Source organism: Cervus elaphus, chromosome 12 (genome assembly GCF_910594005.1).
Source record: "Cervus elaphus chromosome 12, mCerEla1.1, whole genome shotgun sequence".
NCBI lineage: Eukaryota > Metazoa > Chordata > Mammalia > Artiodactyla > Cervidae > Cervus > Cervus elaphus.
The window spans coordinates 43,056,911-43,071,466 of NC_057826.1; the positions used below are offsets into that span (position 1 = coordinate 43,056,911).

At 39.5% G+C, this 14,556-nt stretch overlaps 1 protein-coding gene across 1 annotated transcript in view; it reads right to left on the reverse strand.

The window, feature by feature from the left end:
• The window catches only part of LOC122705225 (RNA polymerase-associated protein LEO1), a 32,506-nt gene extending 28,405 nt beyond the window's left edge, over positions 1-4,101 (reverse strand). The window contains exon 1 of the mRNA XM_043920463.1: positions 3,959-4,101. Within this exon, the coding sequence (XP_043776398.1) occupies positions 3,959-4,016 (58 nt within the window). The 5' untranslated portion in view covers positions 4,017-4,101. The remainder of the gene's footprint in view (positions 1-3,958) is intronic.
• Between the last annotated feature and the right edge of the window lie 10,455 nt (positions 4,102-14,556).

A 14,556-nucleotide genomic window follows, 5' to 3' on the forward strand; every position in this document is an offset into this window, starting at 1 on the left:
CAAAGAATCATATGACTCAGCAGTTCCACCCCTATACATATATATTACACATATATATACAATTCCACCCCAAGAGAACTGAAAACAGGCACTTACACAAATACTTGTAAACAAATGTTCACAGCATCACTATTTAAATAGCCAAAGATGGAAACAACCCAATGTTCACCAGTGGCTAAATAGATAAACAAACTGGGATATATACATAGAGTGAATACTATTCAATCATTAAAAAGAAATGAAGTATTGATACATACAATATGGATAAATTTCAAAAACATAATGGTAAGAGATAGAAATCGGACACAAAAAGCCACATGTTATATGATTCCATTTATATGAAATGTCCAGAACATAGAAAATCCATAGATGTAAAAAGCAGATTGGTGGTTGGTGGGGGCTAGTGAAAGGAGCAAATGGTAAGTAACTGCTCAATGGGTGTGGTGTTTTATTTTGAGGTGATGAAAATGTTTTAGAACTAGACAGAGGTGGTGGCTGCAGGATATTTTAAATGTACTGAGTACCACTGAATTGTTCACATAAAAATGGCATATTCAGCAACCAAACTGAAAAGAACTAAAACTGTCACTATTTGCAGATGACATATTATATATAGAAAATCCTACAGACTCCACCAGAAAACTGTTAGGACTAATAAATAAATTTATTAAAGTTGCAGAATACAAAATCAATATACAGTTGTGTTTCTATACATAAATAATAAGCTAACAAAGAAATTAAGAAAATAATCCCACTTATAACTGCAACAAAAAGAATAAAATACTTAGGAATAAATTTAACCAAAAAAGGTGAAAGACCTGTACAGTGAAAACTGTAATACACTGATGAAAGAAACTAAAGACACAAATAAATGGAAAGATCGCTCATGGATTGGAAGAATCAATATTGTTAAAATATCCACACTAACCAAAGTAATCTACATTTTGAACACAATCCCTATCAAAATTCTAGTGGCATTTTTTATAGAAATAGAACAAAGAACTCTAAAATGTGTGTGAAACCACACATACACACAAACCCATACAGCCAAAGCAATCTTGAGAAAAAAAAGAATAAAGCTGGAGGCATCATGCCCTTGATTTCAAACTGTATTACAGGCACATAAATCAATGCAACAGAATAAAAAACTCAGAAATAAAGCCACACATATATGGTCAATTAGTTTACAACAAAGGAGCATGCCAAGAATACACAATGAGGAAAGAACAATAAATGGTGTTGAGAAAGCTGGATAGCAATACGTAAAAGAATGAAACTGGGCCACTATCTTATTACACCATACACAAAATTTAACTCTAAATGGATTAGACTTAAATTTCAGACCTGAAACCATAAAACTCCTAGAAGAAAACATAGGCAGTAAGCTACTTGACATTGGCCTTGGTTATCATTTTTTGGATTTGACACCAAAAGCAATGACAACTAAAGCAAAAATAAACAAGTGTGACATATCAAGCTAAAACACTTCTACACAGCAAAGGAGACCATCAACAAAATGAAAAGGTAATCTATTGAATAGGATAAAATATTCACAAATCATATATCTGAAAAAGGATTAATACCAAAAACATATAAAGAGCTCATATTAAAAAATAAAAGAGCTCATATTATATATATATATATAAATGGACAGAAGGCCTGAATAGACATTTTTCCAAAAAAGACATACCAATAGGTACATGATAAGATGCTCAACATCACTAATCGAAAGAGAAATGAAAATCAAAACCACAGTCGGAATGACTATTATCAAAAAGATAAAAAATAACAAGTGTTGGAGAGAACGTGGAGAAAAGGAAACATTTGTACACTAATGGTCGATTGTAAACAGGTGCAGTCACTATGGAAAACAGTATGGAAATGTTTCAGAAACAGAACTACTATATGATCCAGCTAGACCAATTCTGGGTATTTATCCAAAGGACACAAAAACATTAATTTGAAAAAATATATGCCCACCTATGTTCACTGCAGCATTATCAAGATATAGAAACAATCTAAATGTGGTGCATATAAACAATATTATCCATGCCACTAAAAATATGGCATATATACAATGGAATATTATTCAACCATAAAAAAAGAAGGCAATCTTGGGAATTCCTTGGCGGTCTAGTAGTTAGGGCTCAGAGCTTTCACCGCCATGGCCCAGGTTCAATCCCTGGTTGGGGAACTAAGATCCCACAGGCCACACACGTTTTGTCAGATCTCTCCATCATGACCTGACCATCCTAAGTGGCCATGCATAGCATGGCTCATAGCTTCATATGTGATCATTTTGGTTAGATTTCTGTGATCCTGGTTTTCTTTCTGCAAGCTGTGGGATTATTAAATTCTTGCTTCTGTCTGCCCTCTGATGGATGAGGATAAGAGGACTGTGTAAATTTCCTGATGGGAGGGACTAGCTATGGGGAAAATAGGGTCTTGCTCTCTGGTGCAGGGCTTTGCTCAGAAAATCTTTAATCCAATTGTCTGCTGATGGGTTGGGCTGTGCTCCCTCCCTGTTAGTTGTTTGGCCTAACATCTCTCAGATGGTTAAGAATGTAGCAATGCAAGTGATGTGGGTTCAATCCCTGGGTCAGGAGGGATCCCCTGGAGAAGGGAATGGCAACCCACTCCAGTATTCTTGCCTGGAGAATTCCATGGACAGAGGAGCCTGGCAGGCTACAGTTCATGGAGCCACAAACAGCTGGATACGACTGAGCGACTAACACTAACAACAGAGGCAACTCAGTCTTGGAGTCTACAGGTTCTATGTTAGGGCTACTGGAGACCTCCCAATAGGATTTGGGTCAACGCCTCCCAGGGCTGCAGCTGCCAGTGCCCCTGTCCCCGCGGCCGGCCATTTCCGACCCTCACCTCTGCAGGTGACCTTCAAACACTCGCAATTGCTTCTACCTATTCAATTATTTATGTATTAAGCAATGAAGTTAACTGAGGGAGGGTGATATCTTTGCATCATTGTAACCCCTACACTTAGCAAAGTAGCTATAACATGATAGGGGATCTATAAATGATGAATGAATGAACTTCACGGGAGTGAGTGATGCGAGGGTTCACATGGCTCCGATGCCTTGAAGGGTGAATGGGATAAGGACACATACAGACGACAGGGTAATGAAAACATTAGCAAAGAAAGTGGAACAAGAGTTAGTATAAGGGCTCTATACTTCCAGACCTATCCTGACCAGAACCTTCAGGACATCCATCCTGGTACAGCCCTCACAGTAGAATCCATATGGTGCTCCCCTGCACCATGAACATACATTTACTAATCCATTTCATCACCAAATCCTTCATCCCTTCTCTCCAAACACAGACTTCATATGCTCCCCAATCTAATACCACCGACTCAAGAAATTCTAGGGTTTTTGCACAGGTTCTCGGAAGACACATTATCTCCAGTGCGTAACACCTGTATGCAGCCCTACCCCAGTAACCCTCCCAGTCTTCTCACCCAGACATTTTAAACTTTCCATCACGCCACGTTCTGGTTTCATTCAAAAGGACAATCAGAGCCCCTCTGCAAATTCGTCCAGCCCATACCCATGTTCCTGAACACGTCATTTCCATTCATTCACAATAGTCCATGTGCAAGGCAGGACAGAGCAGGACTCTAAGGTTCCTCCTCTCGCTGCGCCGGCTCACCGGCCTCCATTCCTGCCCCGCGCCCCCTTCGCTCCCCGTGCTCCTAGGCTCGGCTTGCTAGATGGACACCAGGAACCTCGAGGCACCCACTCTGCATCTGTCCCTCCGTCCCCTCCCTCGGGAAAAGGCTGGCACCGCCGGGAGGGCAGGGGGCGCTGAGGCAGGCGGAGAGGAAGCGCCATCCGCCAGCGGCGCCAGAGCGTTCGCAGACCCGGAATCGGGTCGCTGTCGGGCTCCCGCCGGAGAAGGCCCGCCACGCCCGTCTCCACCGAAGCCCTGCGGACCCCACCTTTACGCTCAGGATCGCTGTCGGCGTCGCTCCCGAATAGGTCTTCCATATCCGCCATGGTAGCGCGCGTCCGCCGCAATCTTGACCGGGAGCGGCTCCCCGACTGCGTTTACGGCACGGAACCAACGAAACGCGACAGTGTCGCAAAGATTTGCTTAAAAAGTCTCCTTTTCTACTGGAAGCTTGTTTTCGCTTGCACTTTGAACCCGCACTTGCCCACGCTCTTACGTCCAGCAACCCCGCCCTTCGTCAATATCTGTTCTTATTCGCGAGGATTCCCGGCTGGGTACATCAGGTCTGAGTGTCAGTGGAGCGGGTGGTATTTGGGGGCTCCCAGGAAGGGCCTGTGACCCTGTTAAACCTGCCTGGAGTCAGGCCTGCAGCCCTTTGTTTTATGCCGATCAGCTGTTCTCAAATTGTTGCGGACTCAAAAATGCTTTTGTTATGTGGATTATATTTACTGTAATAGTAATTAAGGCAGAAATTTTAAAAATTCGTTCTACAATAATAAACGAGTTAACATAAAATAGCATTTTAAGATTTTAAGTGACTTGTTTTCTGAAAATTGAAGAGTGGAATTATTTACAGTTTTGAAAGCGTCTTTGGTATCTGCCTCAAATGAAAACAGTTGAATTCTCATACTTGCTTCTGCATTCAATCTTGAGAAAGGTTTTGGTTGAAGCTTGTGAAGAAAATCTGTCCTCATACACACATACGTGTGTGATTGGAAGAGGAAGGACCTCTCATACCCCTAAAAGGGTCATCTTCGGACCAGTCTAACCCAACTTTAGAGTAGTGTATGTCAGACATCAAAAATGTGCCATCCTAACCCGCTACACACTTTTGTATAAAATTGAAACAAATAATCACAAAACAGTACTGACTGCTAAGATGCAACCTGAGATTTCCTATTCTCTTTTATTCTGTTTAAGCTTGTTTTGTTTTATGCTGACAGGCAGTGCATCTACTAAACTGATTTCGTGATTTATTTAATGGCTTGCAGCCTGCAGCTAGAAAAACACTATTCCGATTCCATTGACTTATTTTTTCAGGAAAAAGCTTAAGCTGGGGAATGTGGCTAAACAATTGCATATTACAAAATCAAGCAGTAATAGAATTTGTTAATAGGTCAGTGCTAGATAAACCCTTTTGCTTTACAGAAGCTCAAAGAAATGAAGTGACTTGGATATGTTAAACAACTAGGCCCTTTCTAGGAATTTTGAATTTTCAGAAATGTACATCCAGTGTTAAGGTAGTATCTGATTACCCCAATATGGGGGCTTTGATCTTGGACAGGCAACAGTAGATTTTTTAGTTTGGAGATTATGAGGTATATTTTTGAAGTAAATAGGAGTGCCTGACAGGGTTTAAATGGACAAGAAGTAGAACTGAGTGTGTTATCCTAGAGCTATTGTTATAAAATGGATGATATAAGAGTAAGTAGATGGGATCACTTTAAAACTTTCTGGAATGCTGGAAAAACAAGTATTCCATGTGATTGTGATTCATTTTCATTTTCATTTGGAATACTATCCTTGAAAAGAGTATTGATTAAATCTCAACAAGTTGAATTACAGCAAGGCCTAGTGAATCAACCTACCCACCTTGACTAGCAGAATTAATGTGTTTATCTCATATGAATAGTGCAAAACAAATAACTTCTCGTTCCTTGATTTGTTGTTCGCTTGTTTGTTTTTGCTATACTTTGTGCTGATCATTGCTCTTCTATTCAAGTTGTCTTTCTTCAGACAGGATCTAATACATTTAATTAGATTTCAGCTTAATCAGTCACAGATAGTGCTTGCCTGAGGTTACACCCAGATCACTATCATTGATGTTTACAGTGTTCAAATAACCTTTTCATTTACTAGCAGAGCTGGACAGGTTTATCCTATTGGGTTTGTGTTTTACTAATTTAACTTTGGGTATTAAGATAGTCTCTTCTTTTGCTCTAGGGATGGAGAATTTTATGTTAGGTGAGTAACTGGATAAAACATCTCCAGGATAGCTTTATCATTTTTTTCCAGTTTTTGAGAGTTTGTCTTTTTCCCATGTTCTGCCTTCATAAGATCCTCAAAATAGTAACCAACACCCCTTAGTCAAAGAACAAAGATTAAACTAGGTTGGCTAACACAACACAAACAACATGACACAATTCATTACAAACACTTCTATAAGGTATCTATCTTTAAAATTGATGAAAACCTATGCTTGCATCAAGTTGCAAAGCAGAAATATGTGTTATAAAGTTTGTATAACATTTGAAAGACTTAGAGGAAAAACGACAGTTGGATTAAACAATACATTAACTGCGAATTCACTCCATTTATGGTAAACTGCCACCCCATGGGAGGATCATGCGGCTCATTTCTGAGTACTTTGTGGATGGAGTTAGCCTTTAGAAGGCACAGATTGATCTGAACTAAAGAGGAGAATTCCCAAAGCCTCTCCAGCAGTAAATGAACCGTGTGTGCTTGTGCTTGTGCTCAGTCATACGACCCCATGGACTGTAGCCCGCCAGCCTCCTCTGTCCGTGGAATTTTCCAGGCAAAATACTGGAGTGAATTGCCATTTCCTACTCCAGGAAATCTTCCCGACCCAGGAACCACACCCACTTCTCCTGCATTGGCAGATGGATTCTATACCACTGTGCCACCTGGGAAGCCCCGAATGAACAATGGGGCAGCTCATTTCTTGGAAAATACAGAGCACTCACATCATCTGTCTTTATTAGATTTCTTACTGAATTGAGTCCCTACAGTGGGTGCTGTGCAGATGTAAAAATAAGAGCGAAGATGATTTTTTCATAAATATAGAAGCTCTTTGAACTACTGTCAACTTTTAAAAAATGCACAACATGAGAGTTGCAAGTTAAGCTTTATTTGGGGCAAAATGAAGACTGCAGCCCAGGAGACAGAGCCTCAGATAGCTCTGAGAAACTGCTCTGAAGAGGTAGAGGGGGAAGAACAGTATATATGTGATTTTGGTGAAGGGAGAGTACATGCAGTCAGTCAAGCACATATTTTTCCAGAAGCTTCTGCTATGCATGAAAGAGAATCACCATCATGAAGGATTTTGGTGCTTTTCTAGGTATGAAGTGATACAAGAATTGCACTCATAAATTGACTCCTGAAAATATCTTGCTATCTGAAGATATGTTTTGCCAGTTTCCCCACCCCCAGCACAGAGTGCCTCGTTTCTGCTCTCCATCCTGAGCTCCTTTCAGGGAGTGTTGAAAATCAGCAGTTGCAGCAGCACATAATTTAATTTTTGTAGAAGTAACTGGCAAGTGCCAGCTTGTTGTTCAGTTGCTGAGTCATGTCTGATTCTTTGTGACCCCACGGACTGTAGCACGCCAGGCTCCTCTGTCTTCCACATCCATATCCTGGAGGGTGCACAAATACTTGTCCATTCAGTCAGTAATGCTGTCTAACTATGTCATCCTCTGGCACCCCCTTCTCCTTTAGCCTTCGATCTTTCCAGCATTAGGGTCTTTTCCAATGAGTCGGCTCTTCCCATCAGATGGCCAAAATATTGGAGCTTCAGCTTTAGCATCAGTTCTTCCAATGACTATTCCAATTCAACTTTGAATTGATTTTTTAAAGGAAACCAATATTGATTTCCTTTATGATTGACTGATTTGTTCTCCTTGCAGTCCAAGGGACTCTCAGGAGTCTTCTCCAACACCCCAATTTGAAAGCATCAGTTCTTCAGCACTCAGTCTTATTTATGGTCCAACTGTGACATTCATACATGACTAGTGGAAAAACCATAGCTTTGACTATATGAACTTTTGTAGGCAAAGTGATGCCTCTGCTTTTTAATATCTTGTCTAGGTTTGTCAAAGCTTTCCTTCCAAGGAGTGTCTTTTAAATTCATGGCTGCAGTTACCATCTGTGGTGATTTTATGTGCTCAGTTGTTCAGTCATGTCTGACTCTGTGACCCCATGGGCCATAGCCTGTCAGGCTCATCTGTCCCCAGGATTTTCCTGGCAGGAATACTTAAGTTGGTTGCCATGCCATCCTCCAGGGGATCTTGCTGACCCAGGGATCAGATGGGTGTCTCCTGCATCTCCTGCATAGCAGGCTGATTATGTACTGCTGAGCCTCCAGGGAAGCTTTGCAGTGATTTTGGATCCCAAGAAAATAAAATCTGTCACTGTTTCCACTTTTACCTCTTCTATTTGCCATGCCGTGATGGGACTGAATGCCAGGATCTTAGTTTTTTGAATGTTGAGTTTTAAACCAGCTTTTTCACTCTCTTCTTTCACCCTTATCAAGAGGCTCTTTAGTTCCTCTTCACTTCTGCCATTAGAGTGGTATCATCTGCATATCTGAAGTTGTTGATATTTCTCCCAGCATGGGGAAACAGTGGAAACAGTGGCTGACTTTATTTTTCTGGGCTCCAGAATCACTGCAGATGATGATTGCAGCAATGAAATTAAAAGACACTTACTCCTTGGAAGGAAAGTTATGACCAACCTAGACAGCATATTAAAAAGCAGAGACATTACTTTGCCAACAAAGGTCTGTCTAGTCAAGGCTATGGTTTTTCCAGTGGTCATGTATGGATGTGAGAGTTGGACTATAAAGAAAGCTGAGCACCTAAGAATTGATGCTTCTGAACTGTGGTGTTGGAGAAGACTCTTGAGAGTCCCTTGGACTGCAAGGAGATCCAACCAGTCCATCCTAAAGGAGATCAGTCCTGGGTGTTCATTGGAAGAACTGATGCTGAAGCTGAAACTCCAATACTTTGGCCACCTGATGTGAAGAGCTGACTCATTGGAAAAGACCCTGATGCTGGGAAAGATTGAGGGCAGGAGGAGAAGGGGATGACAGAGGATGAGATGGTTGGATGTCATCACTGACTAGATGGACATGGGTTTGGGTGGACTCCAGGAGTTGGTGATGGACAGGGAGGCCTGGCGTGCTGCGGTTCATGGGGTCGCAAAGAGCCGGACACGACTGAGCGACTGAGCTGAACTGAACTGAATCTTGATTCCAGCCCACCATTTTGTATGATGTACTCTGCATAGAAGTTAAATAAGTTAAATATACAGCCTTGTGTTACTCCTTTCCCAATTTTGAGCCAGTCCATTGTTCCGTGCCTGATTCTAACTGTTGCTGCTTGACCCACACATATGTTTCTCAGGAGGCAGGGAAGGTGGTCTGGTATTCCCATCTCTCTAAGAATTTTCCACAGTTCATTATGATCCACACAGTCAAAGGCTTTAATGTAGTCAGTGTAGTTGACATTATTTTCAAGTGCTGAAGAATGGGGAGCCAGAAAATGATTAATATCCCTGGGAGTTTGTTGAAAAAGGTTTCTTAGTACAGTGGTCTGGATGTTTGTGTCCCCACAAAGTTCATGTTGAAATCATAGTGTTTAAGTAATGATATTAGAAGGTAGGGCCTTCAGGAGGTGATTAGGTCATTTTTAAAGGATTACTACTCTTATTTTAAAAAGGCCCCATGGAATGGAATTCGTTAGCCCTTTCTACCATGTGAGAACACAGTGTGAAGTCTTTTGCTATGAACAATGAAGACAGCTCTCACCAGAATGCAACCATGTTGGCAATTTAACCTTGGACCTCAAAACCTCTAAAGCTGTGAGAAATAAATTTCTGTTGTTTATAAGCTACCCAGTCTGTGGTATCTTGTTATAATAATGAGAACAGATTTAAGACAGACAGGATGATTCAAGCTAGAATAAAGGAGTAATGGGAGGAAACCCAGTTATCAGGATATAAAATTGAATGGAACTTAAAATTCAATCAAACAAAACTTCAATTAGTTTATCAAATCTATTCCTTGATTTTCATGAAGTTCCAGCACACTGAGGATAAAGAGATTATTCTAAAAACTTCTAGAGAGAAAAATCAGCTGACCTTCAAAGGATCTTGGAATTAAAATAACATTAAACTGTTCAACAATTCTGAAAGTTATGAAACAATGGAGAATTGCTTCTAAAGTCCTGAAGGAAAATAATCCATTCTAGAATTTTATACTCGAGAAACTATCGTTTGGTACATGGGAAGAACAGTAAGATTCAGTGGAAACCAGCCTATATATCAGCAGTCCTGAGACTGCCATGCTGTGAAGAAACCCAACTAGCCCATGAAGGGGAAATACATAGAAATGTATGGCCACCCTCAGCTTCCGTGCACCCCCTGCAGTTCCAGCTCCAGTCTGTAGGCCACCAGTGTGTAGTTGAGCCTTTCCTGCATATCTGTCTCACAGAAACCAGGAGATAATAAGTGAATGTTGTGGCATGGGGCCACAAAATATTGAAGTGGTCTGTCACACAATAATAGCAATCGCAAGAGTTACTCAAAAACTGTACAGTTGATGAATGTGGCCCACTAAAAAAGATGGACTAAACCAAGGAAGAGAAAAGCTTGAGAAGCTGGAAACTTAAGACTGCACAGAGGCAGAGATTAAAGATAGGTCTGCAGGCCTAGAGGGATGCTGGTCCAGACTGGAACAAGAGGACAGAAGGCTCTGTGATAGGACAGGATGAACAGACTGTGAAGGAAACAAAACTAATAGAATACCTGATGCATTCATCCAGTAAGGATTTAAGTGCATTCTCTGTGCCAGAAACTATTCTAGACACTGGAGATACAACAGGGAACAAAATAGAACAACTGTCTGTTCTTAGAAGCTAGCATTTTGGTGGAAGATGAGACAAGAGAAGACAGAAATATACATCTCACAATACAGTTTCAGCTGTTTTCCAAAATGACAGCAAGTCCTTTGGCCAAATCTTTCTTCTCATTATCATTAATCTAACTCACTTATATAAGACAAATGTCAACTCCAAAGCACTAGTAAATAATTGTTCCCTATGCAAACGAGTTTGGACATGCAAACATAAGTTTGGAAAACATCCTGGCACACTTCCTATGAAAACTTGCACTTGTGTTGAGAAAAAAAAGACAGAAGTAAGATAATGAGTCAGTTATTTCTTCAGACTGAGCTAAGATTGTTGTTTTGAAACCTTTTCTCTTGAATCTGGGGTTAAATTTAGGGAGTAGCTTCCTTGAAGAGGTAGGATTTAGATTCTTCCTGGGAGCTTAAGGGTTACCAGGAAGCTGTGTCCTTAAAAGACCTAAGCCACAGATCAGATGAGGTCAGTGCTCTCCACACTAGAAAAGCTGGAACATCAGCTACTGGGGGAAGGAGTTAGAAGGAACAAAGAAAGGAGGATACAGAACAGAGGGTGGGGGCACCATGGGTGCAGATGTTAGTACAAGCCACAGAATAAGTCAAATGATCTGCTACAGGGATACCAAAGAAACTGAAAGTGAGGGTGAGAAAGGAGAGAAAAGAAGGAAAAATATATTAATGAAACAGAGTAGAAGAAGCATCTACAAGAGAAAAGGATGAAAAAAGATTTTTAAATAATAATAAAATAGTACTAAAGTGGGGGAATATTGAAACAAAAATGAGAAAATACTCTGGCAGTATAACCAAAGAGAGGGGAAAGATTTACAGGCTCCCATGACAACCAATATTTTTACAGGTCAGAAGGAATCACTAAAACAAATTTGGCACACACAAGATACAAAAGATAACTGAACATTTCAGTTTACAGTAAAACTACATCTCTTCACTGGATTTCCTTATTCAGCTGGTTGTTTCAGCATCATGTGAGAATACAACGTAAATGCAGAGATATCATTTCACCATAGGGTGGGAACTCTGCATGCAGGCAGTTTCTGGCCCTCAGTTTATTTCATCTAATCCAGAGAAGGATTACCAGAAGATACACTGTATTTCATGCTTGCAATTGCAAAAAAAAAAAAAGAAAAACATTGCGGTGTTAAAACATTTAGCAGCAATATGGCAAAAGGCCACAAGATGGTGATGGTATACCCTGAAGAAACCCCGGGTCTTCTGCAAAATGACACACACACACCTCCATTTTCTGCAAAATGAGACACGCACACCTCCGTCTTCTGCAGAATGACATGCACACACACACCACCCACACCCACCCCCCTCATCAGTGTTTCGTTTAGCAAAAAATTGACTTGAGGAAATGGGCAGGGGGGTGTGAAGGAGAGATTTGAAAAACTAACTTTACATAGTAATCAAAACACATTAAAAATTTTAGAAATATTTTTCTACTTGTTTTCTTTATCCCAAATTTAAAAAAGCAGTACTTTTTAAGACTAGCAAACATTAAGGAAATATTTTTCAGCTGTAGGCATTCTGATTTTTATGTATCTATTGAAAAGTGATCAATTTAAATAAAGTGTTACCTTTTGGGAAAATTTAAATTTTTTCCCATATGCTTCATAAAATGAAATTTCCCTAAAGAGTCCACTGAAGATTTCATTTCATTGACTGCAATTTATTTCCTTAATCTTTAAGGAAATGACAGGTAGGGTTAATCCTATGCCTTAATTGGTGTGACTGTAGGTTAATAATGATTCATATGATATGTGGATATATTTAATTTTCCAACATGCAAACACATTTATATCTTATCTGCTACTTAACACAGAAACAAAATTTGGGTGGGGGAACAGGGTAGAATCCTGGGGCTAAAATCCCAAAGAAATAACTAAATGGAAAATAGCCTAAAGCTTATTTGAGAGCCAGAAGACTTTATTTGCAAAAACAATATTAGTCATTAGAAAAAAATTCTTTCTACTTAACATCAAGTAAATTCTTTAAAAGAATATTAAGTTCTAAAGATTGACCTGAGGCTAATAATATGTATTAAAATGTCATAAAAATGTTCTTACCTTTGACTCTCTAGTTCCATTATCAAAGAATTTTTCTTAGGAAAACAAGAGAGTCAAATGAGTACAAGGGTGCTGATTATAAGATTGTTTAAAGAAATGAGAAATGCTATAAACACCATAGTAAGAAATTGATCAAGTAAATGATCAGACACTTATAAACTGAAATACTATGCAAGCATTTAAAGTATATTCTTCAGGATATTAACATATACCAATGATGTGAGTATAAGAAACTGTTTAAAGGGCAGTTTGTTATCATCTGTCTAAATTGTAACTGGGAATATTTTTTTTGGGGGGGGGGTAATATTCTTTGATTCAACCTTTCCTGTATAGAAATTTATCCCCAGAAAATGATTGAACAGATATGCAGATTGTGTTCAGTCATGTCTGACTCTTTGTGACCCAATGGACTGTAGCCCACCAGGCTCCTCTGTCCATGGGATTTCCCAGGCAAGAATACTGGAGTGGGTTGCCATTTCCTCCTCCACGGATCTTCCCCACCCAGAGTTCGAACCTGCGACTCCTGCATATTCCTTACCAGTGAGCCACCTGGGAAGAACACATGCAGATATATACGGACAAAATATTCTCTGAAACTTTGTACATGATGTCCAGAAACTGGAACCAATGAAAGCACCCATCAGTGTAGACTTGTTTGAATAATGCAGGCACAGAGTAAAATGCTAAGAAGCAAGGATTAGGTTGATGAATGTATATTGAAGTACAGGGGCATAATATATTGTTGGATTGCCAAAGCCAACTACAAAAAGTGGATATTTTATACAGTGTGGAGGTGCCTCAAAAAATTTAAAATTAGACTACTATATGATCCAGCAATTCCACTTCTGGGGAAGGAAGTGAAATCACCATTTCAAAGAGATATCTGGACCCCCATATTCATTGGAACATTATTTACAATAGTCAAGGCATGGAAACAGCCTAAGTGTTCATCAGTGGATGAATGGATAAAGAAAATATGGTAAAAATACACAGTGGGATATTATCTAGCCATGAAAACAAGGGAATCCTGCTACAGACAACATGGATGAAACTTGAGGGCATTATGCAAGTGAAATCAGTCAGAGAAAGATGCACACAATTAGCTCAAAGAGCCAGTGTGAGCAGACTCCAGTACACTGTACAGAAGTCTCTATACCTCTTGGAGGTGAGATTATGAGAAGACTTTCATGTCCTACCTACATACTTCTGTGTTTGTTTCCATTTTTTTACAACTAAATTTCACCACTGTTGTAATCCACCAAAAGAATAAAAATGCCAATTGAACAAAACAAAGATTTTTAAAAGAATATTTAAATACTTGGGAGGATGCTTATGACACATTGCCAAGTAAAAATTGTATGTCTTGAAGTATCTTGTATTATCTCAGTTTCATTTATGTGCATTCCTTTGCACGGGAAAATGTCTGAGAGGAAATAGGACAAAATATACATGGTGGTTATTGCCGAGTGATGGGATTCTGGATGATTTTAATTTTTGTTTTACCTTTCAGTATTTTCTGAGTTTTCTACAAATGCTTTTATAATTATGTAATGCTTTCATAATCAGAAAAGACATTATTGTACATAAAATACTTAACCCTGCTGTCACTGCTTATAAAGCAATTTCTTCCCTATGGGACTGCTACTACTACAATCAGAGCATATGACTGACTTAAAATGTGGATAAATGGAATCTTTCATCTTTTTTTTCTCTCTCAAAGCTAAAAGGAGAAGTTAGTTTTTATTTATGTGGCCCTAGATCTAGAAATATATAAACATATTTCCTAACTCTTAATAGAAAAATTCCCCAATCTCTTACTTTGTCAGTTACTGCCATAGCCAT